We start from the raw sequence: 27678 nt of genomic DNA on the forward strand, positions 1-27678 counted from the left end.
GCTTCGGCAGCAGCAGCAGTGGTGCTGTGGGGGAGGGGGATGAGAACGCTCTGTCTCCGGAGGCCTGCTACGAGTGCAAAATCAATGGATACCCCAAAAAAGGCAGGAAGCGGCGTGGTGCAGGAGAACACGTGCAGGACGCACAGGTACCTCTTTGCTGATCTAAGACCTGTTCTGCAGTTTCCACTCTAATAGATAAGATTACAAACGAGGAGAGTGTTTTCCTGATGCCTGTAGCATCAAATTGGGGATATTTACCATTATTTTAGCTGGTTCAACTAATGGGAGTCCAATAATGACCACTGCTTAAGCTGAACATGAAATAATTGTTCATTTATTAAAGTGACAAAACAACTTATGACAGTAGAAATTATTTTAAAGTTGCTTGATGGCCTCCCTCCCTGTCTGGTTAATTTGTGTATGAACAGGATGAACAGGAGATTATTAGCTTGGCCAGCCTGGACGTGGACCACACCATCTATTTCAACCTGAACATCAGCAACCTAAACAGTAAAGACCACATCATTGAGTTTGTCCCAGCTCTGTCCACCCTCACCAACCACGTCCGCTACACCATAGATTTTGGCAACGAGGATGGCCTGTTCAAACTCAACGTTAAGGATGGAATCAGTTACCTGCATTTAACCAAGAACAAGCACCTTCTTCCTGGAGCATATTATTTACAAATCAGCAGTGTGCCTCTTTACCACAAGAAAGAACTGGCCACGCTGGAGGACAGACACAATAAAGACTACCTCAGTGGACAGCTGGGAGATACACTACGCGTCAAACTGCAGATCATCCTGCACTAGTTCAGTGTACCACAGGGGGGTGCTAACGGCCAAAGACATAGAGAGGACTCCTTTTGTCTTGGCCAAAAATCTCACCACATATCACAGATACAGATCTCCTAGAGTTAAAAACAACGACAGTAATAATAAATGCTATTCCAGTGTGCTAATAACATAAGAAAGAGAAAAGAACAGAGGACAATAACATCCTCACTCTCGTCGAGAACAGCCACTCTGTGTGGCATTGGTGTCGTGTGTGGCTGTGGTTGGAGTGGGTTTACATGCAGGCTACAGAAAGGCAGGGATGCCCTGACACTCTCCATCTCATGGTCACGTTGAGCAGTTCGAGCCTTAAGGGACCTCCGCTTTATTCAGTTTTGCTCTCTCCACGTTTGTTGGTTTTTTTTTTTTTTTTTTTACCAGTTAGCTCTGTTTTAATCGTATTTACTGGTGCTAATAACATGTCAACATTAGATTTATGAATGCACTGTAATACTCATACCAGCACAGGAGCTTCTATTACTGTTCTGGAAAATTTCAGTTTCAAGCGTCCTTTTGCAAGAGAACCAATAGCCGCTATGTTGCCACTTATGCTTATTGCTAGGTGCATTAAGTGTGTATATACTGTAACCAAGCCACTTTTAACTTGGGAATCTTGTTAATGTGTTATACACCCTGGACTGGAGGGTTGGAATGGTGCTCATTATAAGGACCAACTAATTTTGTGTAACTGTATGCATTCACAATTCTGACGAAAATATTAGTAATGTCTGTGTCTCCAGACTACTGCACTGAGGCCTTTACAGCCACAAACACACACTCTCAAATACAGTCAGTGCTATCGCCACGGTGAAAAAAAAGAAGAAAAACAGCATAACATATAGTACAGGATTTGCTCTGTGTACAGTCAGTGCCTTCACCACGGTGACATTTGAAAATACAACACCATCGTCATTTAGTACAGAATTGTGTTCTATGTTCACATCTGTGAGGAGTTCAGCTGTAAGTGCACAATAAATACATATTTTGTGGTTTTAAGGGGTATGTGAGTCTTTTCTTTTTTGTCATTTTTGGTACAGTATGGAGACTGTGACTAAAACAAGGAATCCAGCTCCAAATGGCCCCCATGGATCAAGGCAAATTTAAACACAGGTCATAAAATAAAGTGTGAAAAATACATAAATAAATGTGAAATTGATATTTGCTTTATTTACTATATATTTCCTGTGAAGTGAGCACTTTTAACCAGGTGCAGGTGCTTTTATTTTTGCACACATTTCAATTTGTTCCATGAATGTGTTTTTACTATGTCCTTTTGAAATAGAAAACAATTTTCAATTCTCTAGAGTTTTTCTAAATAGTTACTGTATTTCACAAACATTCAGAAATACTTATTGTATGTAGTTAATTTTAAGCTTGTGAAATGAAAGCAACCTTTGTATCACAAACCGTGACATGATGTTTTTGTTTCAGTGTAATTAGGTATTTTTGATCAACAGCGTAGTTTGGCTAATATGCTGGAGCAGCATTTGAATGTGTCTAATTGTCATCGCAAATGAAGCTGGGAATCTGGAGTTTTCACCATCAAAATCAATCTACCTTGAGAAGAGTGCAATCACCAATGACATGAAATGGGCTGGCATATGGACCCAATTTGGGCAACCCAGCTGGGGCCCACAAAGATTTGTCCATCGGCTCCACATGGGCCCCATGTGTGTTGGAGTCAATGTGGGCTTCAGGTATGAAGCAATGATCCCTTGTTTGTGTGGGATAATGATGGGGCCAAGGTGGGCAACAAGTAGGGCCCTTATGGTTAACTGCTGACACCCGCTTTAGCCCCATTAGGGGCCCATATAGGTCCCATGGGCAAATCTTTATAGGGCCCATATGGGTTGTATAATGGGGGCCCAAATATCAGCCTATCACTACCATGGGACTCACATCACTTTTGGAGCACAATTAATACAATACTAACTTGTGTCATCCAATGTGGGTGACTATGGTGTCATGGAGGGCTTCAGGTGAGGTCTCTGCTGTACATACCTAAAGCAATATTCAGTAGCTTTTCTTACTTTGCAAAACTGTTGGATAAGAGCACAGCATTGAAGACTATATTATCATATTTCAATAACAGATGAGCTGTTTTTAATAATACATTTAAATGATGACAGATACTCAATCAATCCTAATAAAAATGTTTTATTGAAAGCATACAATAATTAATTCATTAATAATTTGTACATAAAATCCAGAAATGTCCATAAAACCTTCACTGAGTGTTGCTGGATTGTGTAGTTTCACATCTTGCAGACAGACAGAGAGGGAGGGGAGAGGGGACCATTTTAATTAAAGCAGTCACAACAGTAACACTGTAGATGATCTAAACCACTTTTTGCAATGAAAACATCCCTCTCTGTATAAATCATGTGTGTTAAATCATGACTGTAACATTCTGAACTGATTAACAAGTTAACTAGCCCAGCTAGGTAAATAACTGGATCACAAATTTAACTGAAACAGCATGCACGTTATGCCATTAAATATAACATTAGGCACATTTAATGCCACTTCTGTTTAGGACATGACTTACTATTAACTGTAAAAATTAATCACTTATAACAATAAATTTACATAAAATTTGTGTAAATGTGAAATTCTAGTTACTGCGCATGCTCCTGAAAGCACCGCGAAAAAACAAGGAGACCGGCCATCTTGGAACACCGCTTCAGAGGAAATTTTCCTTTTCAGAAGAAGCATTTTAAAAGTAAGTACAGCTTTTTTGTCTTAGCCCCGCAATTTGCATGTATATTATTAAAATTTAGTCCTTACTAAAATGTGAAAATGTGTAAATAAAAGGTAAATGCATTAGCTAATAAGTCTGCTTTTTAGTGACTGACTTTCTCAGGAGGGGCTGACTTTCTCGTGAGACTTTGCATGAAGCAAAATGGCGGCGATCTGCTGCTACACTCTTAAAAAAAGGGTTCTTCAAAGGTTCTTTGGTAAAGGTGATGGTTCTATATAGAACCATTAACACTCAAAGAACCTTTTGAATGCTTTAAGGGTTATTTGTAGCTCAGGAAAGGGTTCTGTGTAAGTGCATTATTCAAATCATGCCAAAGTGTACCGACATTGGTCATGAATTTTATCTATATATTTATAGGTATTGCCCAGCAAGTATTGATGCTTTTTACTATAGTAATATATATATATATATATATATATATATATATATATATATATATATATATATATATATATATATAGATGCACTTCAGCTGCCTAGATAATAATACAATTAATAACAGCACTCATATCTATTTTAATAATTATGATATATACAAATCATTTATTATTATTAGTATTATTATTATTATTATTAGTAGTAGTAGTAGTAACCAAACAACAAGAATCATTATGATTGTTGTTGTTTTTATTTTTGTTGTGTGATTTTATAATAATATAATTGTGTCAATAGTATTTATTATTATGGTGTAAAATTCACATAACTTTATTTAGAGAACACTGTGGAACTTTTTTATTATTTTATTAAACATCCGCAGCTACAGAGCAGGGAGCCTGAAACTGCAGCAGAAGAGAATATTCGTCCACATTGATTCAGGACACTCTGCTTGATGGAATCAACTCTTAAGAATCAATTCCCAGTTCTCAATCAGTTTCTCTGTGTGATAATTTGCTCACGTGTTACCTAGCTAGCTACATTAGCTGCTTAGCTGTCTGGCTCCCTACCTCAGTAGCTATTTAACTACATAGATATTGAACTAGGTAACTAGATACGTAGCTAGCGATGTTAATGTCCAAAAGCTGTATAAAGAATAGAGGTAGCAAAGAAAAATGAATCTATTTGGCATTGCATTGAATTGCTGCTAAATATATTAACATTAACATGGGCTATTTAACCGGTTTGCTAGTTAATCTAAATTAGTTGGCTAGCTAGCTGAAAAAGTTTTTAAAAGGAATGTTTTATTAGACTAAGGATTTTGTTCCTCATGGAGGATATGGTGTTTCTAAACGTATAAGAAGCATATTATATTGTCTTTCAGTAGGGATACAACATTAAAAATAGGTTTGTTCTTTTAACAGAAGGCAATGTTTTGCTCTATGTGAGAAAGAATTGGTGTTGTTGTTGTTGTATTTTATTTATTTATTTATTTATTTAATTCACATGATAAGGATTTTAGAATATTCTTCCTCTGAATATGACCAAAAAACATAATTTTAGTGAGTCTGATGATAAAAAAGTTGCAGTTACATTGTTGTTTTTCTCTGTTTATAGATAATGAGTGACTATATATCCTGGACACCTGCTGAAGTATGCCAGTGGCTTGACAAAAACAATTTGGGCGAATTTTCTGATGTTTTTATGGGTGAGATTCACCTCACTAACTAGATTCCATAGGAGCACCCAGGTCCATGTACTATTGTCCCAACATACATCACCCTGCATCACCGTCCTGTGAGAAATAACAATCTTAAAAGAAGACATTTGCACAATTTAATAACAGCTTAATAACACTTTTTCCCCCCTTAGAGCATGAGATTGATGGAGCAACTTTAGGCGTTTTCACAGAGCGAATGGCAGAGAGACTTGTACCCATAATAAAGAAGCAGGCCATTTTTATGTCTCTTCTGGAAAAGTTGAAAACACGTGAAGCACACAGGTAAATGCTATTTGCAAAAATGTATATTGTACTGTACAGTAGCATCACACATTTGTCCAATCTAAATGTAATTCAGTTTATGCTGATTCATTCAGTTCAAGTCTCCAAGCTCCACTGAAATAAAGAATAATTATCATTTTGTAACATTTGTATATTTTGTTGTAGACCTTTGTTGGTTGATGTACAAAGATGTAGGTCAAGAGCACAGGATTAATTGAATTTTGGCTTTCCCCCATCATTGTTGGCTGCACTGGAGAGAAGAGACCCTGAACTCAGAAGCTCAAGGAAGTCAAAAACAAGGACTCTACTACTACTGTCTAGTAAAACTTTGTATGTACTTGTTTTTCAAAAATACAACATACTTATATTTGTAAGTGTTAACATCCATGTCAGATCAACCATTTACAAAAGCACTAATTTTAAAAATATTTGATTAATCTTATCCAAGGTTCCCAACACATTGCCAGTATATCGAGTTGTTGTCTTCACTCATAACTGCATACCCATGCCTGAAAGAGAACTTTGGATCAGGTTATGTATGTATTTATATTTATATTTTATGTTTTTATTAAATTCCTTGCACATGTTGGTGTAAATGGCTTTATGTGATTGTCTTTTTTTCTGATTGTTAGGATGCCCTGCATGAGTCCTTAAAGAACAAGTTCAAAAAAGAAAGACGTCCCTTGGTCAGTGATGAGGAAGTGGCCAGAACGAGAACTAAGTTTGCAATTCCAGGTTCTGGCAGAAAACGTACATCTGAGGTTGTCCAAATGCAGCTTAATGCAGTTAGAACACTTGCTGTAAGTACAGTAGAACATTCACACTGTATCTGGGTGGATCTTACACTTCACTATTATTATCATCTGTTGTGACAGTTTATTTATGTCTGAATTTAGGGTAATGGTCCTACTGCAACAGAACAAGTGTGCGTGGAAGAAAGAAAAATTACAGAAATTGTGAAGACTATGGCTGAAGAGGTAAAGAAGGTTCAACCAGATATGCTGTTCCTGCAGGAGCAGATGCTGAAGACAAGACAGTACCGCTGGACATATATCTCCTCCCATTCTACAAGAGAGATTTTGATGGAATTCCCTTGCCTCAGACTGCCTGAAATTGTAAGTTTTTGTAGTTTTGCAATTAACACAGTTTGTTACATGTTGACACTAACAATTTTGCTATTCCAACAGCTGCTTTTGGAAATGAAAGCTCTTCACCACACCGATGTAGACAAGCAAGTCACTTCAGTGATGAACAAAATGGCCCCCATGGTTTTACTACGAGCATCACACACCAGTACGATTAAGAGATGTCTAGAGACCATTGAGGACTGTCAGGAAAGTGCTGTAAAAAAAGGTGAGAATCCTCACATCTTGGAAAAATAGTAACCATAATAAATATAAAACACACACAACAATGATTGATTTTGATAAATATACATGGTACATATCCAAGTGAGATGTCTGAACTCCTGGTTTGGAACTGATCATATAGGAGCACTTTGTGATTCTATAATTACAGATAGTCATCCATCTCTGCATAGGAAGTGTCTAATACACAGTGCTCACTGTTGACTTCAATATAGTACAGCGTTAATACTGGAAGTAAAAAGATTTTTTTTCTTCAATAAACAATCTAAATATACCCTCAAAGCTACAACAATGGTTTAACAGGGTGGCCGCGGGTCCTTAAAAAGTCTTAAATGGTATTAAATTTAAATCCTAAATATTCTTGGTGGCTCATGAAAGAACGTGAAGACGTTAAGATTGGGTTAAGATTGGACGTTTTGAACAAACATCCATTAAATAATTTGATGAAATTATTTGATGCGAATTATTTCGAATCATTACGAATATATGTATAAATATTTACCTTAATTAAGTTTAACGTGCTGGGAAATATTGAAATGGACCTTGAAAGTGCTGTACAAGTGCTTTAATTCCACCTTGTGAAGGTGTATGAACCCTCAAACATGACTTTGTTCATCACACTGAAGCGCGGCGCAGTTTTTATAAATTTTAAGAGGGGAAAGCAGGATCCCAGCAGCCGATCCCAGCACACACCCCCGCGCACGCAACCACTCCCACAGTCACAATCACCATCATACTGAGCACCTGTTTCTTGTTTACTTTGCTCTTCTTAAGCCCGCAGGTCGTCTGGTCCAGTGCTGCACATTGCCGCTACATGAGTGTCTCTGGTCTCTGCGTGTCAGTCACTGCGTTCCCTACCTGCGTGCGCGCTACGAGCTTTACTTTGCATCACTTGCAGTGTGTGCGCTACGAGCTTTACCTTGCATCACTTATAGTGTGTGCGCTAAGAGCTTTACTGGTGTGCGCTACAAGCTTTACCTTGCATCACTTGCAGTGTGCGCTAAGAGCTTTACTGGTTTGGTTGCCATGGACAATAAACATCCTTCTGTTCAACCCCCGTCTCCGGGTGCCTCTGTCCCGACGCCTACGGCGTCACAATCACAAAATCAAACATCCTTAGAAAGCGTTTCAGAGAAAAAGTAGCAGAACTGAAGGGTTGAGCGTGAGCTGGAGTATGAATCAGAAAAACAGGAAAATGGCCTAGTGTGTGTGTGTGTGTGTGTGTGAGAGAGAGCGCGTATGGTGTGATACTGTTGTCAGTGTTTGAATTTTGTTTTGTATAAAGTTTCATTGTGTATACTGTACAGTGAAAAAATTGTAATGTTTGTGTCTCATATTGTCTGTCTTGTGCATTCACATTTGAAGTTTACAAGCAGCTAGATTAAGTAAATAATCAGTTCCTTTTTGTGCTTTATTATAACGTGTATGATCTTGCAAGTTGGTCTTAATTTTATTTAGAAAACATTTACATTTATGGCATTTAGCAGACGCTCTTATCCAGAGCGACTTACAAAAGTGCTATGTAGTTGCTTGGAATCTTCAAGGTACAATAGATAGTCCTGAACACAAGGTACTCAAAGCTGGAAAAACCACTAGACGAAAGTCAAATGATACCTAACAATTATACCTGAATATACACATCACCTGAGGAAAAAGAGTAAACAATTCCTATAACCCAATTATGCACAATACCTGAGAAAAGACAGTAAGCAATACCTGTAACAAACACATGAGGAAAGATGATAAAGTACAGTAGACAAAAGCATAATTATGCAAAGTGCACTTGAAAGAGGTGGGTCTTCAGTCGGCGTCTAAAGACAGCAAGTGACTCCGATGTTCGGACACACAAAAGTTGCTGACGGGAGGTGCACAACCTCGCGAAGCAACAGCACGCGGGGACCTCGCGCAGGGGCGGAGCCACCGTGATTACGTCATCGTCGGCACGCGAAACCTCGTGACGGTCGCGGCGCATCTTGTATAAACAAAGCTTGAGGGGTTACGGCACACGCAGCGCCGTGCGCAGTGCCCTAGTGCCTGTACATTTACATTGAATGGTCCAATTAAGGTAATTTAAAAATCAGGACATTTCCTCACAGGACGTGAAATACGTCCTGGGAAATACAGACGTTTGGTCGCACTACACAGTAGACAAATCATTTTTGGCACTTACAGTTAAACTGCAGTTAGCAGCGAATGACTCGATATGCATATTACTATTACAAGTGCCATCATATCGCTTGTGTTTTTCAGATTTCATATGAGAATCCAGCACTTTACAGCCCATTGTACCAAGTTTGAATGTTTTTCGGCAAGTTCACATCGCGCCTCATACGAATCACTGGAAGGTTTCAGCCAGCCACAATATTTTTCATCCTCCAGCCACTTCACTGAATGGACATTTACCCATGTCTGTATCGGAGCCTTGTATTGTTGTTCCCGCCGCAGCCCTCAAATAAGAAAAGCAGCTTGTTAGGCAGCTAAAGCATCGTCTGCTGTTTCCACCTGTTAGGTGACGTACTACTGCCATTAGGCGGAGTATACGGCCGTTGCGGAAATGATAATTATTGTGGGATATATATCGGTAAAATAAAACAGAAAAACTGAGCAACACACTTTTTAATGCCTCCCCTCCTAAAATTCCAGACATTTTAAGACATTTTTAGACCTTGAATATGTAAAACTAAATTTAAGACATTTTAAGACTTTTTAAGGACCCGCGGGTACCCTGCCCTAGAGAGAAATGGCCGAATCCTCCGAATGTTGTGAAGGGCGAATCTGCATGATTGTGTTGTGTTAGCAACGTGGGCCGTGAAGGAGAGTTGATTGTCGACAACTACACCAAGGCTACACGCATCCATGGATGGAGTGATCACGGTGTTCTCGAATGAGATAGAAAGATCACAATGAGGACTGGCTCTTGCAGGGATGTACAGCATCTTTGTTTTGCTTGGGTTAAGTTTTAGGTGGTGAGCTGCTATCCAAAAGGCAATGTCTTTTAGACATGCAGAGATTCGAGCTAAAACCTGTGTGTCAGAAGGTGGGAAGGAAAAGAAGAGCTGGGTGTCATCCGCATAACAGTTGATAAGAGAAGCCATGTGCAGAGATTGACTCACCCAGTGAGCGGGTATAAAGGGAAAAAAGAAGTGGACCCAGCACTGAGCCTTGTGGAACACCGGTGGAGAGTTTGCATGGCGTGGATGTTGATCCTCCCCATGTTACTTGGTAGGAACGACCCTCCAGGTAGGATGCAAACCACGTCCATGCATTGCCAGTGATACCAAGGCCTGTGAGGATGGACAGGAGGATCTCGTGATTGACTGTGTCAAAGGCCGCCGAAAGGTCAAGCAGAATCAGAACTGATGATAGTCCAGTTGCTCTAGCCGCATGGAGTTTCTCAGTTACTGCAATGAGTACAGTTTCCATAGAATGTGCTGGCTTGAAGCCAGATTGGTTGGGCTCCTGAAGCTGGTTCTGTGAGAGAAAAGAGGATAGCTGTTTGTGTACAGCCCATTCAAGGATCTTAGAAAGGAATGAGAGGAGAGATACCGGTCTGTAGATGCTGATGTTGGTGGTGTCAAGGTTGGGTTTCTTTAGGATTGGCACCACCCTAGCCGCCTTGAATGATGGCACAATTCCTGAAGATAAGGAGTTGTTGATGATGGTCGAGATGAAAGGGAGGAGTTCGTGGGAGATTGTCTGGAGGAGTGTGGATGGGATGGGGTCCAGAGGGCATGTGGTGGGACTGCTGGAGGTCAGCAGCTGAAGCACCATCTCAGCTGAGAGAGGAGAGAAAGAGGTTAGAGAAAAGGGAGGAGTAGGAGGGGACACAGTGGGCACAGGGACTAGGGAAAAGGTGCTGCTAATCGTATTGACCTTCTCTTCAAAGAAGGTGACAAAATCATCTGCAGTAAGAGAAGTGGGAGTTGGAGGGGGGAGGGTTTGAGGAGAGAAGAGAAGATTTTGAACATCTTGCGTGGATCTGATGTAGATGCCTCCAGCTTCTCTCTGTAGAATGATGTCTTGGCAGCAGTTAGTTCCATGGAGAACAGAGACAGGAGAGACTGATACAAGCTAAGATCAGCAGTAAGCTTCGATTTCCTCCATCGCCTCTCAACCATCCTCAGTTCTCGTCGGTTGTTACGTAGGGTGTCCGAGAGCCAAGGAGCAGGTGGAGAGGATCTTGTGGGTTTGGAAGATAGGGGACATAAGAGGTCAATAGATGAAGAGAGGGAAGACAATAAAGTGTCAGTGGCGGTGTCTGTGGAGAGACAAGAGAAAGAGTCATGGGACGGGAGGGCTGTGGTGATAGTAGAGGCAAGTACTGATGGAGAGATGGAATGAAGGTTACGACGGATGGTGGTAGTGCCTGTAGCAGTAAGGGTGTGACGGTGGGGAGGAAGAGATAAGGAAAAAGATACAAGGTGATGATCTGAACAGTGGAGAGGAGTTACTGCAATGTCCATCACTGCAGGTGGTCTGGTCAAGACCAGGTCTAAGACATTGCCTGCTCTGTGTGTTGGAGAAGACTGGGTGAGGTTGAGGTTGAATGATGACAGCAGAGGAAGAACGCCAGATGATTGTAGATCTGTTGGGAGGTTGAAGTCGCCAAGCAGAAGAAGAGGTGTTTCATCATTAGGGAGGAGGCTCAGAAGTGTGTCCAACTCCTAAGTGAAGTTACCTATGGTGCAGGGTGGACGATAAACAACAATGATGTGAAGTGTGGTTGGGAAGCATACAGTGACAGCATGATACTCAAATGTTGAGATGGTAATTTGTGGAAAAGTGCAAGGAGTAAAGCGCCAGCGACTGGACAGAAGCAATCCAGTGCCACCTCCCCTTCCAGTCTGTCTTGGAGAGTGCGAGAAGGAAAATGCAGATGACAGGGCAGCAGGAGTAGTGATCTGGGGTGATCCATGTCTCTGTTAGGGCCAAGAAGTCAAGGGACTGATGAGCTGCAATGGCTGTGATGAAGTCTGATTTCTGGACTGCAGACTGGCAGTTCCAGAGTCCCCCGGTCGCAATGATCGGGGTGTTTGTTGAGAGTGGAGGGTAGATGAGGTTACTGGTAGTGCGTTTTCTGCAGTGATTTTGCATTGACGGCGACTATAGGGAGCAAGAACAGGGATGGAAAAACACATGAATGAATGAATGAATGAATGAAGGTGGTATATGATGTGTGTGTCAAGAGTGTGATACTTAACCAAAATATGAAGATGGGCTTTAGTTGATTGAAGAGCAGAGGATGCTGTCTGTAGCGGACTGCCACTTATTTAAGCAGCAGTCAATATGTGGTCCCGCCTCCTCAGTTATTCACACTTCCTTAAAACCAGAAGACAATTCCAAGAAAAACACAGCACAACTAACTCCAATCATAAATGCCACTTATTTAAGCAGCAGTCAATATGTGGTCCCGCCTCCTCAGTTATTCACACTTCCTTAAAACAAGAAGACAATTCCAAGAAAAACACAGCACAACTAACTCCAATCATAAATGCCACTTATTTAAGCAGCAGTCAATATGTGGTCCTGCCTCCTCAGTTATTCACACTTCCTAACCCGAAACTAAGACAGCTGATTTCACTAATGACAACAATAGATACCAAGTAGACTACAGACTAGCAGAATCAAGCTGAAAGTAATGTAATCCAAGGCCTACCTTAAAACCAGAAGACAATCCCAAGAAAAACACAGCACAACTAACTCCAATCAGAAGTTACTGATTAAAAAAACAGTATTAAAAAGTCTTAAAATGTCTTAATTTTCACTTGGTCAAACCTGTAGACACCCTGTTTAAGAGTTATGTGTGTTATAAATAAGTTCAATATAAATCATATATAATCATAACGCCTGGAGTCATGACGGGGCTTGTGGAGATGATTTAATACAGAATTAAAATATATGCAACTCCATTGGATAATGGTGCAATTATGAAAACATACCTTTGATGGTACCACCCCAGTGACGCAGAGGTACCACCTCTATGTCTGAGAGTGTATTTCTTGGTTAAAGTTTTAAGATTATTTTAATTCATCATAGGTCTGCAATTGGAGACAGCCATCCTGTGCCTTCCTTCTCTGTTCAATGAGGACGCCTCACTTCTGTTCACAAGTGAAGAAGTAAGTTTCTTTTTAAAAATTCAAACAAGTAACATGTTGATGCTTTAATATGCTTGACACTAAAAGTAATTTTCTGTTTGTCTAGTCAGGCACGTGCGAGGTGGTCACGCCCCAGATTTTTCTAAGTTGTTGTAAGGAGGGAGTGCCCTTGCAGTACAGTTTGGTGAAAGTTACCATGGACAAGGAAATCATAGTGGAAGACTGCACAGACATCTCCCTTACCCTCGGTGTATTATTCAGCACCTACTTTGTCTTTGGCGTGGAGTATCCTAAGGGACTGAAAAAAAACTCTTACATTCCTTGAAGCATTTGTGTTTAAAATGAAAGAAGAGAAATTCCTTCTAATTACAGTGAAACGAGTATTTAATTCTCTTTGTGAGTAGATTTTGTAAAAGGGAGCTGTGTATGATGAAAGAATTTTGCTACTTTTAGTGTAACATCCAGCATATTTGAGGTTTTTTATTTATTTATTTATTTATTTTATTTCCATATATGTGTTTATTTCAGTACTAATAATTCTTCACTTTTTTCCATATGTGCTGTTGACATAGTATGGACAAATGCCAGGGTTCAGTGCTTTGCATTTTATTTTCTGGTGATTTTAGATTTTATGTCATCCATATATTCACCTCAATAAATACAACAATTTTGCTAAAATTATATGGTCACTTTTGTATTCCATTTAGAAAAAGGGTAATACATGGTTCTTGATAGCACCATAAAGAGTTCTCTTTAGAACCCTTTTCATAGGGTTCTATTTAGAACCCTTTTCATATGGTTCTATTTACAGTCCCACCAGGATTTCGCGGGCCTTTTTTGTGATTGTTGCGGGCTAAAATGTTTGATGTTGCGGGTGTTTTTCAAAAAAATTGCTATGGAAGTTGCGGTGTGTTTTTGCTTTTTGTGAGTACATTGCAATAGGGAGTAAATGTTGTATGGTTTCCTCTATTTAGTAGTCCATTTTAATTATCTATTTACCTAGATTTTGCAGGATTTTGCTTCCTGCTTTCCTCCTGTATAGACGCTTTTCTGCTAGCTCTGCCTGTCCTTTACTGTTTTTTTCATTTATTGGAGTTATAACTACAAGTTAAGTTATTTTTACAAGTTAAAAGGATCCATTACTCATTACTTCACTTGGTAAGCTTTTTTACATTTATCTGTAAAGGATAATTTAGCATTTTTGATACTCCGACAGTCCGACACTGCGAGTGAACTGTTTTTGTGCCTCGACCTTGTGAGTTAGTGGTTTTAGTGCACCGTTTTATCAGTAGCTGATATTTTCCCAGCTGTGAAATACCTGCCAGAACTTCTTGGGTGTTAATTTTGCACTTGGATTTTTAACTTGGATATTTGAGCCTTGTGTGCCCGGTTCTCTTGATATTGCCTCGATTATGGCTCATGCTTCCACATCATCTATTTGCTCTGAGTGTATCAAACTGTCTCAGAGGGTGGCGGAACTTCAGGAAAGAATCCATACCTTACATTCTATAAGGGAGGATGAGGAATATCTGGACTCGATTCTTGCCACACAAGCTGCTGATAAAACCGTCCCTGTAACTGGCAAAGAAAGAGACGTTTCTCTGCATTGTCGCTGGGATGTACTGGGCGCAAAGCCTAAGCTCATCTTGGCCTCAACTCCTAATCCCATTAACAACAACAATGATAAGGGCTGGACTCTTGTTCGGGGGAAGGGACGTTGCAGAAACCAGCACAGCAGCGGTGGCAAGCAGCTATCTTCAGAACAGAACATTCCTTTAGATAACAGATATGAAGCTCCCTCCTCAACTGGAGTAGCAGGAATAGAGCAGTCTCACCACAACATAGTGCCTCCCTCTCAAGGACATCAAACACACCCCAATCAGCATCACAGAACCAACTCCAGTCTGGCTGCTAAGCAACAGCAACAGCATGCAAATAACTCTGGCCATTCGCGGACCAACCACCAGGCTGCCAACTGTGTTAGCCAGCAGCATGCTAACAAGCATGCTAAGAGTCGTCCCAACCACCAGCCTGTAATCCATGCCAGTCGACGGCTAACTAATGAGCATGCTAATAGGGTTTGCCATCGGGATGCTAACCATGTTAGCAATCGGTGTGCTAACCATGTTGGCCATCGGGATACTAACCATGTTGGCCGCCGAGGCATTAACCGTGAAAGGAGACGAGGAACACCGCCACAGCCCAAAACGCTGCTAATTGGGGACTCAGTCATCAGAGATGTATGGAGCAACAGTATTAAGGCCTTTTGCTTTCCTCGTGTTACTGTCTGTGAAGTGATACCCATGATTCCACGCATATTGCAAGACCATCCAGCTACGGAAAGACTGATTGTGCATGTCGGCTCTAGCGATGTTTACAAACAAGTCTGAGATTCTGAAACAGGATTTTAACCATCTGCTCGACATTCTGGAGTTTTCCCAGTGCAAAGTGTTCATTTCTGGACCGATACCTACTGCACGTCGAGGCAGTGGTCACTTTACCAGACTGCTGGCTCTAAACAGCTGGCTCACTACAGCCTGTGCACATCGGAAGGTAAACTTCATTGACAATTTGCCTTCTGATGAGCCGGCATGGCATGTTATTTTAGACCTTAAAGACATCATTGACTTTGTTGTTGCACCAGTACACACAGAAATGTCACTTGCTTTTCTTGAGGCAAAAATAGATGAACATAGACAAAGATTGCAACAGGTGCTTCCCAATTTCAGGTTGCTGCCAAAACACTATTTTCTGGAACATCATCCACAGATGGTACGATTTTTTGGTCCTTTAGTTGGTTTATGGACTCTTAGGTTTGAAGCAAAGCAGTTTTTTTAAGAATGTTGTCCGTCACACATGTTGCTTTAAAAATATCCTCATGTCCATGGCAGTAAAACACCAGTTCATGATGTCCTATCATTTCGAAGCATCCACAGTTGAAAAGCCAAGCTTAACTGTCTCAGTTTCTACTAAAGTACCTGTTGATATTTTGCATCCAGATGTACAAAGAGCTTTTAAACTGAAATACCCTGGAACAAGTGATGTTCAGCTCACAACCAATGACCAACCAAGCTTACTTACAAGATTGGCATGATTGTGGTACATAGCGCTGCAGGAGGTTTACCAGAATTTGCAGAAGTTGTTCAGATGGCAATAGTGCACTGCAAATTAAACTTCATTGTAAAAGAGTTAAGTAGTTGGTACTGGGAGCATTTTAGGTCATTTCAGTTATGTTCTACTTCGAAAGTGTCACTAGTGCCACTCGATGATTTGGTAGACCACTACTGTCTGGCCGATTACACAGTTGGAGGGAGAAGAATGGTCACCCTTAAAAGATACATAAATTTTAAAGGTTAGAAAATAATCCTATGTAGTACATATTTTGTTAATGGTATGTTATTTATTCTTGGTGTAAATATTGACAGTTTTTTTTATAGACAGTCCATGACATGTTTAGGCCATGGACAAGTTATATATTCAATAGACACAGACGCATGCACACACATACACAACACACAATGTAATACATCTAAAAAAGTCGTGTAACGATTGCGGGGGACAGGTGTGATGCAAATGAAAGTTTTGGGGGGGGGGGGGGGGGGGGTTTAATAAAGACAACAAGAAGAAACAAACACCAGCCAGACAATACATTTAAGGGAAACAATCAAAGAGAACAATATTACAAAAGACCACGACGGAACAGGATACAGCGCTTACACACAAAACAAAGGCTAATTTAAACTCTAGGGAGAGGATAACAACAAAAACGGGTAAGCTCAACAACCGGGAACATGAATACATGAGGACGTACAACTAACAAACCGTAAACACATAAGCAACAATGAACACAGGGGCAACGAGATATAAGAAACACTAAAGCACGACAATCAAACAGACAATGAGTGCACGAACCACCTATAAATACTCAGGACGGGGAACATATAAAAATGAGGAGAGGAAGCAACCAACAATATGAGGAGAGGAAGCAGAACCGGACGAGGTCTAGAGTAGGAAAAAAGGGAAGCAAGACAGATGAGAGATGGGGAACTCACGCACAAGGAATGACCGACACGTGAGTAAAACACTAGGGGGTTTTTATACACAGAAACAAGACGGTGAAACGAGACTCAGGTGTACGAGACTAACGACGAGGGCGTGACAGACAGAGGGAGGAACGAATGGGAGCGGGGAGCTAGGCCAGGGAGGAGGGAGGGGCTGAACGTGACAAGTCGGTATACATGTTACTGTGTATTAATATATATATTTTTTTTTCTAGACTGAACATGGCAGAACCTGTGAAGATCAGAGTGATTATAAAAGATAATGACTTCAGAAGACTGGAGCTTGATTGTGGGATGCCAGAAACCACAACTGAGTGTTATAGGGGAGTTCAAGAGGTTTTTGATATTAATAGAGACTTCAGTATATGGACCCTGATTTTAACAATGAATTTGTTACTACAGTGTTACTGAACGTTACTACAATGCAAGACATAAAAGATAGAAGCACAATCAAGCTATTATACACCGGCACAGCGAGCCAACTGGATTCTTCTGCATCTGCAAGTCCAATCAGTTTGCCAACAACTTCTGATGAAGTCGCAAGCTCCTCAGACTCAGCTACAATTATTCTTGCAGAGTCTAGTCCAACTGTCACATCCAGCTCCTCCCTCCTCCCTGGTCCCGCCTATTTTTCTCATTCCCTTGTTTTCTCCTCTGTCTGCCATGCCCTGTTCCCACCTGCGTCTCGTTTCACCTCCATGTTTCTGTGCATTTAAACCCCTTTGTTCTAACCCTTGTCGTCGGTCACTGTACATGAGTCTTCTTGCCTTCCTGATCTTCTTGCCTTCATGTTATCCCTGGTTTATGTTTCTGTGTTTGCTCTGGTCGCTTCTGTTTGTGTATGGTTTTATCCCGTTGCCCTTCTGCTCTGCTCCGTGTTGTCTATCTCATTTATCGTCTTGTATTTTGGTTGCGTTCAATTGTAGTCTGTCTAAGATCAACGATTTGGCCACGGGATTCTCTATTCCTTCTTTCACCTATAATGTGGAGGTGCAGTTTCAGCGTGGAAATGAAGCATACAAACAAATTGGCGCTAGACTACAAGTAAGCCCTAGACTAAAATCTGCCATTTTAGAGAAACTAGCTGAAAACATTTTTGAATATAAAGCATATTCACAAATTAGCCAAATAGAAGAAGTAGCAGAGGTACTTGTCAAAAAGTATCCATGTCTGAGAGAGAACTCTGCTACGGGGTAGTATGCCTGGATGATAAGTTTGAAATACAAGATGTGAACTTCAGGACAAAACTCAGGAACATTGACTGTCCTGAAATCACTGTAAATGCCTTAAAAAACAAATCGAATGAGTATTGCCTTCCAGCCAAAAATGTCAAAAAAACCCTAGAAGGCTGAAGTCAACTATTGTCCTGCACACCCAGTAGGTGAGACAGAGGCAAGTCTTGAAGACCTCAGGACCAAGCTGTCAAACAAAGAAACAATATAGCAAAAGTAAGAGAGAAGATGACAACAACATTCTCCTACCAAAGAAAAGAAGTGGTACACAACTGTTCATCTGTTGCAGAGTTTAAAGCAAGATGGCCTGCTCTTTTTACAGCTGGAGAGGTAAATTGTTCAAAACCACTTTCAATGTGTGGTGTGTGAACAGTGATGTAATAACATTAATAAAAACAATATTAATTTGTACATGATGTTTTCTTTTATAGATTAATGCTGAATTTCAACGGGTCACAACGCTTCCACTAGAAGTGAACTTCTTTGCAGAGTTGGACAGACTAACACCTCAACTGACATCTACTTTTGAGAAGAAGGGTGCATGGTGTCTCTAGCCAGAAGATGGCAAATCGTCTGCAAGTCCTAAGAGGGGTAAGAGATGTTACTAGAAGCAATCTTCGTAACAGTGTAAAGCAATTTAGAATTTATTATTACTATTAATAAAAGAATTGTTGTCAGACTGGCTCATTACCAGAAAACAGAATGTGGAAGAAAAGGCAGGCAGTTTTATGTATACAACATATTACATGCTTTATAACAGGAAAATAAAGCCATAATTACATTAACTTACAAGTTTAGCAATTGATATTGTGCTGTGTCCCATTGTTTTTATACTGTTGATGATTAATTTGACAAACAAACTAAACTAAACAGTAATTCATGACCAGCTTACCATGATTGCAGGTCAAGTGGTAATGTAGGTTAAATGGCAACCCTGGTTCTACATTAATGTGCCAGTTCCAATATTTTAGGACTCAAAAGTTTTAATCTTTTTTTTTGTTTATGTAGATGAAAGGTGTATGTAAGGAGGACTGTGAACTAGTTAGGCTATGTTGTAATCGCTACAGAGGATCGGGTTAGGATCGCAATTGTATACATCCAGGTGAGTTGAGATGACGAGAGAGAGAGAGAGAGCTGGCCCAGTCTTGCACTTAACACTCCTTTATTCTCCAAATATGAATTGGTGAATTTGTGTGCGAGTGTGTTGTACATGTGTATGTGTGGATTTTCTGTAAGGCATAACAAGAACAATATAAACATAAATGTCTACAATATACTAGACATAATTGTAAACTAAACGTATAGTTAAACATGACTAGTACATTGCTTAAGCATTATGCTACATATTTAGCCAAACCACGTGAGCCATAGATAGATTATACATCGCGGAACAATGCTACAAGGCTAATTGTTAGCTTCTTTTAACGACTAGAAAGGCATACTTAAACGCTCATCAGACAGAAAACTCTGTGAGATAGATGCACAATAACAAATAGTAAATAACAGTAACAAATAACAGCACTTACTTTCAATGAACGCACACGATTAATTGGTTAGAGATCGTATTACACCGTCGCCCCGATATGCTGGAAATGGCAGACTCCGTAACATATCGCTACTTCGTGGCGTTATATAAAATGCTAACTGGACATTGGTGCAGTAACACTGCCATCTAATGTCGAATATAAGAATGCAGGTGAAACTCCCACCAATAAATGCAATAACTAAAGGCTCAGAACAAATAAATAACAGTCTTTTGTACAGTGTAAGAACTACAAGTGATTTTCGTACTTGTTGGCTTTGATTTCAGTTACTAGTATGCTGTATGACACAGTAATACATGCATGGATGCATTGTGTTCAGTTGTGAACAAAAAATATATAAATGGAAATATTGATGAATATACTGTAAAATGTGGGGTATTTTATTGTTTTATAATTTTATTGTTGATAAAGGTTTTTAAAAGTTTAAAGTTTTGTTTGTTAGCCTAAGAAAAAGCACGTCTTCATATTCCGTCCCTTCTGTCTCTTACGTTTTAGTCATCTTTGTGTAGTGGTAGCCCCGCCCTCTGTCTTAGTTCTGTTACTGAAGTCACTCAGCTGCTTTGAGTTTCTCTGTTGATTAAGCCTGGTTATATTCCCTGATGTTGGATCTCCTGGCATGAGTCATTCTGTCCGTTACCCGTGCTTTAGTCTCGCTTCTTCTCCGTGATTAGGTTTAATCTGTCTGGTTGGGTACAGTCTTTGTCTTTTGTCCTTGGTCAGTGAGTCGTACTCACCTATCGTTTCTGTCTTTCTTAATCCCTGCCACCAAGGATTAGGTGAAGTAGCCGATTGCTTTTGTCCTTGGTTTTTTTGGTTTGTTGAGTTTGCAGGGCTGTTTAATATCATCGGTGTTTCTGCATACATGTATTTCCTAGGTTGTGTTGATGTGTCTTAGGTTTTCGGTTTGGTTGCATATCCGTCAGGTTTGTTAGTTTAGATTTGCATTCCTGTAATTCTGTGCTCCTGTGGGTTTGTTCTTTTTGTTTCATTTAATTTTACTTCTTGTTTTGTTTGGATATTCAGATTTCAGTGCCTATGTGAGTCCCTTGATGTCCTGGTTTACTGTATGTGGTATGTGCATACAGAGTTGTATAGTAACGAAGTAGAACTACTTCACTACTGTACTTAAGTACTAAACTGCTGTATCTGTACTTTACTGGAGTATTTTTTTTTTCTCCTACTTCCACTTTTACTTCACTACATATTTTCCATCAGTTTAATACTTTTACTCCGATACATTTTTTACGTGCTGTATAGTTACTCATTACAATTCTAAACATGTTAGCTGGCGCTGTCACCGGCTCAAGCGATCAGGTTGTCTTATGAGAAAACTGCGCATGCTCTGGTCGCGTCTCGTTTACTCTGCTGCTGCCTTCACTGAACACTTGAGCTTCGTAATCTAGGTTCACTTGACACGTCGTGACTGCCACAAGGGTCCACGCGGCAAAAATAACGCAATCGCGGTGGCTCCACCCATGCATGTTGGCCACGCGCGCGGTTACAAGGTGGAATTCATGCACTGGTAACAGCAGAAGAGCAGCATAAGTGCTGCATAATAAGCTTGTTGGCTTTTTAATGTACATATATTGGCACCTTCCACATCGAGTGATCGTGGCAGTGAAGATGAGGAAGGAGACCACCCTGGCCCTACCTAGAGACAGTGTTTGCGTTTGCTGGAGTGAAAGTAAATTCCTATAGGATGAAGTACCATCTCTGCCTCCCTAAAGAAGGTAAAATATTGGCCTTCAAAAATTCACCTTCGAACTTGAAGAAACACATCAGTGTAAGTTACAAATATAACGCACAGTAGACACACCAGCTTTAGCTGTCAGTAAGCGCTAGTTAGGTTCGATATCTTGGCTAACTAACCTAATGTGTAGTGTTTTAGGTGTAGTGTTTTAGGGTAAGGGCATTTATTGGGGGTAAACACAGTGTAATAGGTTCACCCTTAGAATCCGACGGACAGATTTTACGTCCGAAATACACCTCGTTTTCTCAGCTAAATTAAGGCGAACTTGTACTTCTGCGTCAAACCTATGACGTAGCGGGACATAGGTTATCTGTTTTTTGTGTACGAAGTGTTAAGCCCAGTTTTTAAGTTTAAGTTGCTAATTGTTTGTACATACAGAACACTTGTGTTTGTGGTCTTTGACATCTTTGATTTGTAAGTGATGTATATATAAATTTTTTGATAGAGTACTTGTACTTTTACTCAAGTATGGGTGTTGTAGGATAGCCGAACGGCATTTGCAAAAACTGAAAAAACAGCACCGGAAGTTCCACCATACCATTTCTAGTTAGTCCACCGTGTAGAGTGCCGTGGATTCCACGGTAATAAAGTAATATTCCACGGAAACAGTAATAAAGAATGCACAAAAATCAAAACAAAAAAAACAAGTTAACATAAACTAATCACCTCCACCCACACATAGCAACCCGGCTCTCACTCGTCTGCTTTTCCAGTCAGCTCCTTTCTCTCTCTCCTCAGAGTTCTGGCCTTAACAAACATTTAGTCTTGGGTTCCACCACTGACCGGCACGCCCGCAGGGGAGGTTTAAAATGCACAGGTTATAATTACCTTCTTTTATTTTATGTTAAATCAAACATTTTATTATATACGCAATAGTTGAATATGAATATAAAACATTTTATAATAAAACATTCATGTTGGAATGACCTTTTAGAACTAGAACCCTCATAGCAGGTCCTCTCTCCCCCTGGCTCAAACATCCAAAATGGCATGGTCCACTTGCAACACAACCTCCTACCAAACTACAAAAACCCACAAACCCCTGAACCATTTTTCAAAACACACTATACACAGTCAAAAATGCATGGAATGATTGTAATAATCTACACCATCAGTTGGCCACCCTGAATAGTGCAAGATAATCCCAGCAGTTTATTGTGTTTCAGAGTTCTGACAAGGTCCAACTGCAGTCCTGTGGGTTTCAATAAAAAGAGTCTTTAAAACTGAGGTTGTCTCGTGGTTCATTCTCCAACTGTGAAACATGGAACGGACGAGAGCTCCGTTACAATGGGTCTCTAATACTTTATACAACACTGTGTGTATATTGTTTTGTTCATTGGATGTGTTTTTGCGTTGTCACTGGGTCGGCACGGTTGGCCTATACGAGGCTCCGAGTCGTACTGCTTGTCTGTTAAATCAGAGTTGTCTTGTGTTTAACATGCCTCGCCGCTCCTGTGTGGTACGGGTCGGTACGATTAGTCTCCAAGAGGCTGAGTGTCTCTCTCAATAAATCGAGTTACCTCTCACATTTGCGTCCGTCTCCCAGTTGTGAAACGTTACAAAATATAAGTGTCACGGTGACAGCTCCCGCCCCCTTCTTGTGGGTGTGTCGCTACGTTGTCTGCATGCCGTTATGTCCATGTTTGTAACTCCGTGGGTGTGGGTCGTCTGTGAGCATGTTCGTTAGTCTCACCTGTGCCTTGTCTCGTGATCATGAGGGTATGTGTTATTCACCTATTTAATGTGCGTTTGCGCAATGTCTTGTGCTTGTCTTTGTCTGAAGATCGTGCCATGTGAGTGTCTGTGTGAAGTGTTTGCGCTATATGCGCCGCACTTTGTTCGTTGTTTTGTACAATAAACGTTGCATGTTGAAGATACCTGCTCGTCGTGCCTCCCTCCCCATGACATAAAGTAGTTATTAGGGTGGTATTACACTAATCAATTAATTTGTTAATTACACTAACTAATTCATCAATTGCCACTAATGACAAAGTAATTTCAACTTTGATGTAGTTGGATTTAATCATAATTTGTGAATGAACATTAGCAATTATAATGGGGCAAAATGATCTTGAATTATTTAAATTAGAAGTAAACATTTTATTTAATTAAATATTAAAATAAAAATATATAAATTTATAGTTTGCAATAGTCATGAAAAAATTTAGAAAATTCAACAAATAATTTTTTCAGTGTAGTTAGCTCCTCCGCAACTATTAAAATAAAACCATCTAAGATTGTCCTGTAATCAATACCGACTTGTGACTATGAAACACGTAGACTCAGACAACGACGAGCACAGGACACTGCGCGAACGCACATTAACTAGACAACCACATCAACCCTACGTGATGAGACGAGCCACAGGTGAGACGAATCAGCACAAGACACAACCGCAACCACGGAGATCTACAGACACAGACTAGGAGACACAGACAACGTAAACACACGCCCAAAAGGGAGGGGCCGGGGTCCTCAACGTGACAGACTCCCCCACCAAGGGCACTATCCGTCCCGGGGTGCCAACAGGACCAAGTGCCCCGAACCCACATCGATAGGCGGATCCGACGCGCTCGGTCCTGCATCTGGGAGATGACCGCCCTTGGTGGAGAATCCGCCACGAACCGCCTAGAACACCTTCCCTGGGAAGACCGGGGAAAACACATTAGACAAACACACTGGGACCTGTACGAACACACAAACAGGGACGTTTACACATAGAGGAACAAAAGGGAAAAGGGGGTTAGGCAGACATACGGGAAGACACACAAACACTGGAACAGACAAACATGAAACAGGTGCCAAGCTATGCGCCAGGAGGAGAGTGGCCAGGGGAGAGAAACCGGGAGCTGCTGGTGCTGCGGTGGGTGGTCCTCCTCCTGCCCTCGCTGCAAAACCTCCACCGGGTGCAGCGCGGCTGGCGGACGTGCCGGGCACAGCGCGGCTGGCGGACGCTCCAGGTGCATCGCGACTGGTCTTTCCTCTCGGTGGGCCGTATGGTAGTCCCCTTCGGTCTCCATCTCCTCCTCCTCGCCGCTCAGGCTCCACTTCATGGACTCTGCCGGGCTCTCACCCCGGGAGTAGTCCATGGTGCTGGCCTCAGATGGTTTGGGGGACACATCCTCTTCAGGAGTCCTCCTCCCCTTGACGGTCCCAGCGGAGTATTCTGAGGGGGGAGGACTCTCTTCTTCCTCCTCTGTGTAGGACCCCACTTCCTCCTCCGTGTAGGACTCTTCCTCCTCCTCTTCCTCCTCCTCCTCCCTACCGTAGTCCAAAGTGGGAGCGGAGCACACGGACGGAGGGTAGTCCTCTTCCTCCTCCTCCTCCCCACCGTAGTCCACGGTGGGAGCAGAGCACACGGAAGGAGGGTAGTCCTCATCCTCGGAATCCTTCCCAAATTCGCTCTCTGGGGTTGTGTCTGTTGCACCGATCACGCAGGCGCCCACCCTCAGAGGTGAGAGGGAGCGGGAAGTAGAGGGGTGTCGCTCTCTCCAAATTCTCTCCAACTCCCTTGTGGAGTACGTCCGTCAGCTCGGGGATGGAGGACTCCCGAGCCGTCTCCAGTAAGTACGCACACACCGGGCCCCGCTCCATCTCTACGAGCGACACCGCGGCTTCGTGGTGCGGGGGGGAGGAAGAGGCATGGTGGTGCCGCTTGCTGTGGTGCTTGCCCCTCTTCGGCCTGGTGGCATAGCCTGGCATAGTGTCTCTCTCTTACGGCTTGTCGTTCTGTGACGTTCATGGGTCAGTGAAGCGCAGACAGTGCATGTATAACACGAATAACGTGCAGAAACACGTAGACTCAGACAACGACGAGCACAGGACACTGCGCGAACGCACATTAAGTAGACAAACCACATCAACCCCACGTGATGACGAGACGAGCCACAGGTGAGACAAATCAGCACAAGACACAACCGCAACCACGGAGATCCACAGACGCAGACAAAGTAAACACACGCCCAAAAGGGAGGGGCAGGGGTCCTCAACGTGACAATGGGCCAATCCAGTGTTTTTCAGTTCCGATCTGATACCGATATATAACTGCCGATACCGATACAAATAGCGATATAAGGGCTCTTTAGTTTAGGGGTTCTCGACTGGTCTCAGCCCCGACCCACATTTTCTCAAGTTGCGACCCAGTTTTATACAGTACATGTCACGGTGAGGCGGCCCCCTACCGGCCGCCTCCGTCCACAGCGGCTGTTGTTGTTGTTGTTGTTTGGTGACGTCATGTGCGTCCCTCAGGTGGGCGGAGCCCGTGATCCGTCTCACCTGAGGGTCGTTTGTTTGCCTATATATGTCTTGTCTTTGTACCAGTTGACCGCTGGTCATTATATCCTTAATTTGGAGATAGTGCACGGGTTTTAGGTTTGCACACTTTCTATTAAACCATCATTTTTCCCTGAGACTTGGCGTGATCGCTTCCTTTTCGTTGCTCACCCCTGCCCGTCATAGTACAAAGGTTATAACAAATTAAAACGGTAAACAATTGGTGGTTACCATGGCAACAAGACTGGTTCACATGCTGGGCTCCAGACAAAAAAATTACTCAAGGAGCCAGTAGGTCCAAACTAATATACAAACTAATAAGCACTGCAACACTCACATCAGATCAGCTGTTATTTAGGATCTCTGCCATCCAACATGACTGATGTCTTTCTCTTTCTTGTAACTGTGGTTATGTTGGCTTCATGTTCGCATATTTGGAAATAGACATATTATTTTAAATGTATTACTGTCACCATCTACAAATTACTGAACAAAATTGGCGGTCGTAAAGGCCCCAGAGCACTGCACACTCTGTATTTCTGCAACAATTTCAATAGTTTTTAAATGATCCTTCATAAAAACAAGTTGTATACATATTAAGTGCACATTTTGTCAAATATTTAAAAAATATTTCAAAAGCTTTTAAAATGTCCATCATAAGAGCATAAAACAAGTTATAGTACATTAAGTGCATCCTAATCAACAACCTTGTTTTGTGGACTTATGATGGACTGTTTAAAAGCTATTTAAAAGCTTATAAGAAATATTTGACAAAAACTGACCACCACACATTGGTGCAAGATTGGTACCCAGTTGTAGGTTTTTATTTAGGATGCATTTAATGTAATACAACTTCTTTAGTGGTCTTAGATGGACCGTTTATAAGCTATTGAAATTACTGCAAAAAACAGTGCGCAGTGCTCTGGGGGCTTAATGACAGGGGGCAGAGACGAACATGTGAGTGGGAGCTACTGTGACGATGGTGGAGCGGCGAAGGACGAGACGCAATCCTTGGCTTTGGCAACAGAACGTCACTTTTATTTTAGACAAGTATAGCGCCACAGGTGGAACGGATTATCACAAGACACAACCACAACCACACAGATCCACAGACGCAGACGATTACACATGGACAACGTAAACACACGCCCAAAAGGGAGGGGCCGGGGTCCTCAACGTGACAGCTACAGCATATTGTTTAACTTTTAAAATACAAACTCAAAAGAAAAAGGTGAATATTTTTCCAATTACAAAAAATCTTCACTCATAAATAATGCTGAAATAATTATGTTACTCACAAATTAATATTTATGATCATGACATGATCTCGAGCCCTGGCATGTGCTTCTCTGTCTTTTTTCAAGATAAAAGACAAGTACAAAATTAGAAGATTAGCCTATTGATTTTTTTTACAAGCTGTCCATGACCCACCCAGAACTCAAGCTCAAGCTGCGGACTGGAAAATGGATCAGTAAGTGGATCGGCCGCAATCACCCGATATCCGATACATTAAATTATGTCAATATCGGCCCCGATACTGATATTGTATCAGATCGGTCCCATCTCTACTTGCGATGTATAAAGATTCAACATCAGCATTTCTGAATACTGTAGCGTCGGGCCAATGGGGGATGCCAGAGGGTGACATCATTACCCATGAGCCCTTGCTGCTCCGGCCTTGTTATGCGTATTATGTGGTGTTTATGTCTGTATAGTGTTATTAATGATTATTAATTGTGTGTTATTAGTTAAGTCACCCTGGTCCATTTTTTATGTACATGTGCATTATCTGAGTTCCTCCTCCATGTATGTGTAACATTGTCGTCTTCATGACCTCCCCCTGTGTTTCATGTGCAAGGCCAAGCTATTTGAGGCCTCGAGTTTGAT

At 41.4% G+C, this 27678-nt stretch overlaps 2 protein-coding genes across 5 annotated transcripts in view; both read left to right on the forward strand.

The window, feature by feature from the left end:
- fbn1 (fibrillin 1) overlaps nucleotides 1-1829 on the forward strand; it is a 98174-nt gene extending 96345 nt beyond the window's left edge. For both annotated transcript variants that reach the window (XM_076994003.1, XM_076994004.1), the window contains exons 65-66: nucleotides 1-146; nucleotides 429-1829. The exon at nucleotides 1-146 is cut by the window's left edge and continues 20 nt beyond it. In XM_076994003.1, the coding sequence (XP_076850118.1) occupies nucleotides 1-146; nucleotides 429-812 (530 nt within the window). In that variant the 3' untranslated portion in view covers nucleotides 813-1829. The remainder of the gene's footprint in view (nucleotides 147-428) is intronic.
- A 3244-nt stretch (nucleotides 1830-5073) lies between these two features.
- On the forward strand, nucleotides 5074-13359 carry LOC143508847 (sterile alpha motif domain-containing protein 3-like). 3 transcript variants are annotated; one of them, XM_076997447.1, is made up of 9 exons: nucleotides 5074-5176; nucleotides 5341-5470; nucleotides 5732-5800; nucleotides 5919-6006; nucleotides 6103-6270; nucleotides 6367-6585; nucleotides 6658-6823; nucleotides 12874-12953; nucleotides 13039-13359. In XM_076997447.1, exons 1-9 carry the CDS (start codon nucleotides 5089-5091, stop codon nucleotides 13255-13257), a joined length of 1227 nt encoding a protein of 408 aa, XP_076853562.1. In that variant the 5' UTR covers nucleotides 5074-5088; the 3' UTR covers nucleotides 13258-13359. The 3 variants fall into 3 exon arrangements, with proteins under 3 accessions (XP_076853562.1, XP_076853563.1, XP_076853564.1); XM_076997448.1 differs by lacking the exon at nucleotides 5074-5176 and having other exon boundaries at nucleotides 5248-5470; nucleotides 5636-5800; XM_076997449.1 differs by lacking the exon at nucleotides 5074-5176 and having other exon boundaries at nucleotides 5248-5470; nucleotides 5666-5800.
- The last annotated feature ends 14319 nt before the right edge of the window (nucleotides 13360-27678 follow it).

This window comes from Brachyhypopomus gauderio, chromosome 2 (genome assembly GCF_052324685.1).
Source record: "Brachyhypopomus gauderio isolate BG-103 chromosome 2, BGAUD_0.2, whole genome shotgun sequence".
NCBI lineage: Eukaryota > Metazoa > Chordata > Actinopteri > Gymnotiformes > Hypopomidae > Brachyhypopomus > Brachyhypopomus gauderio.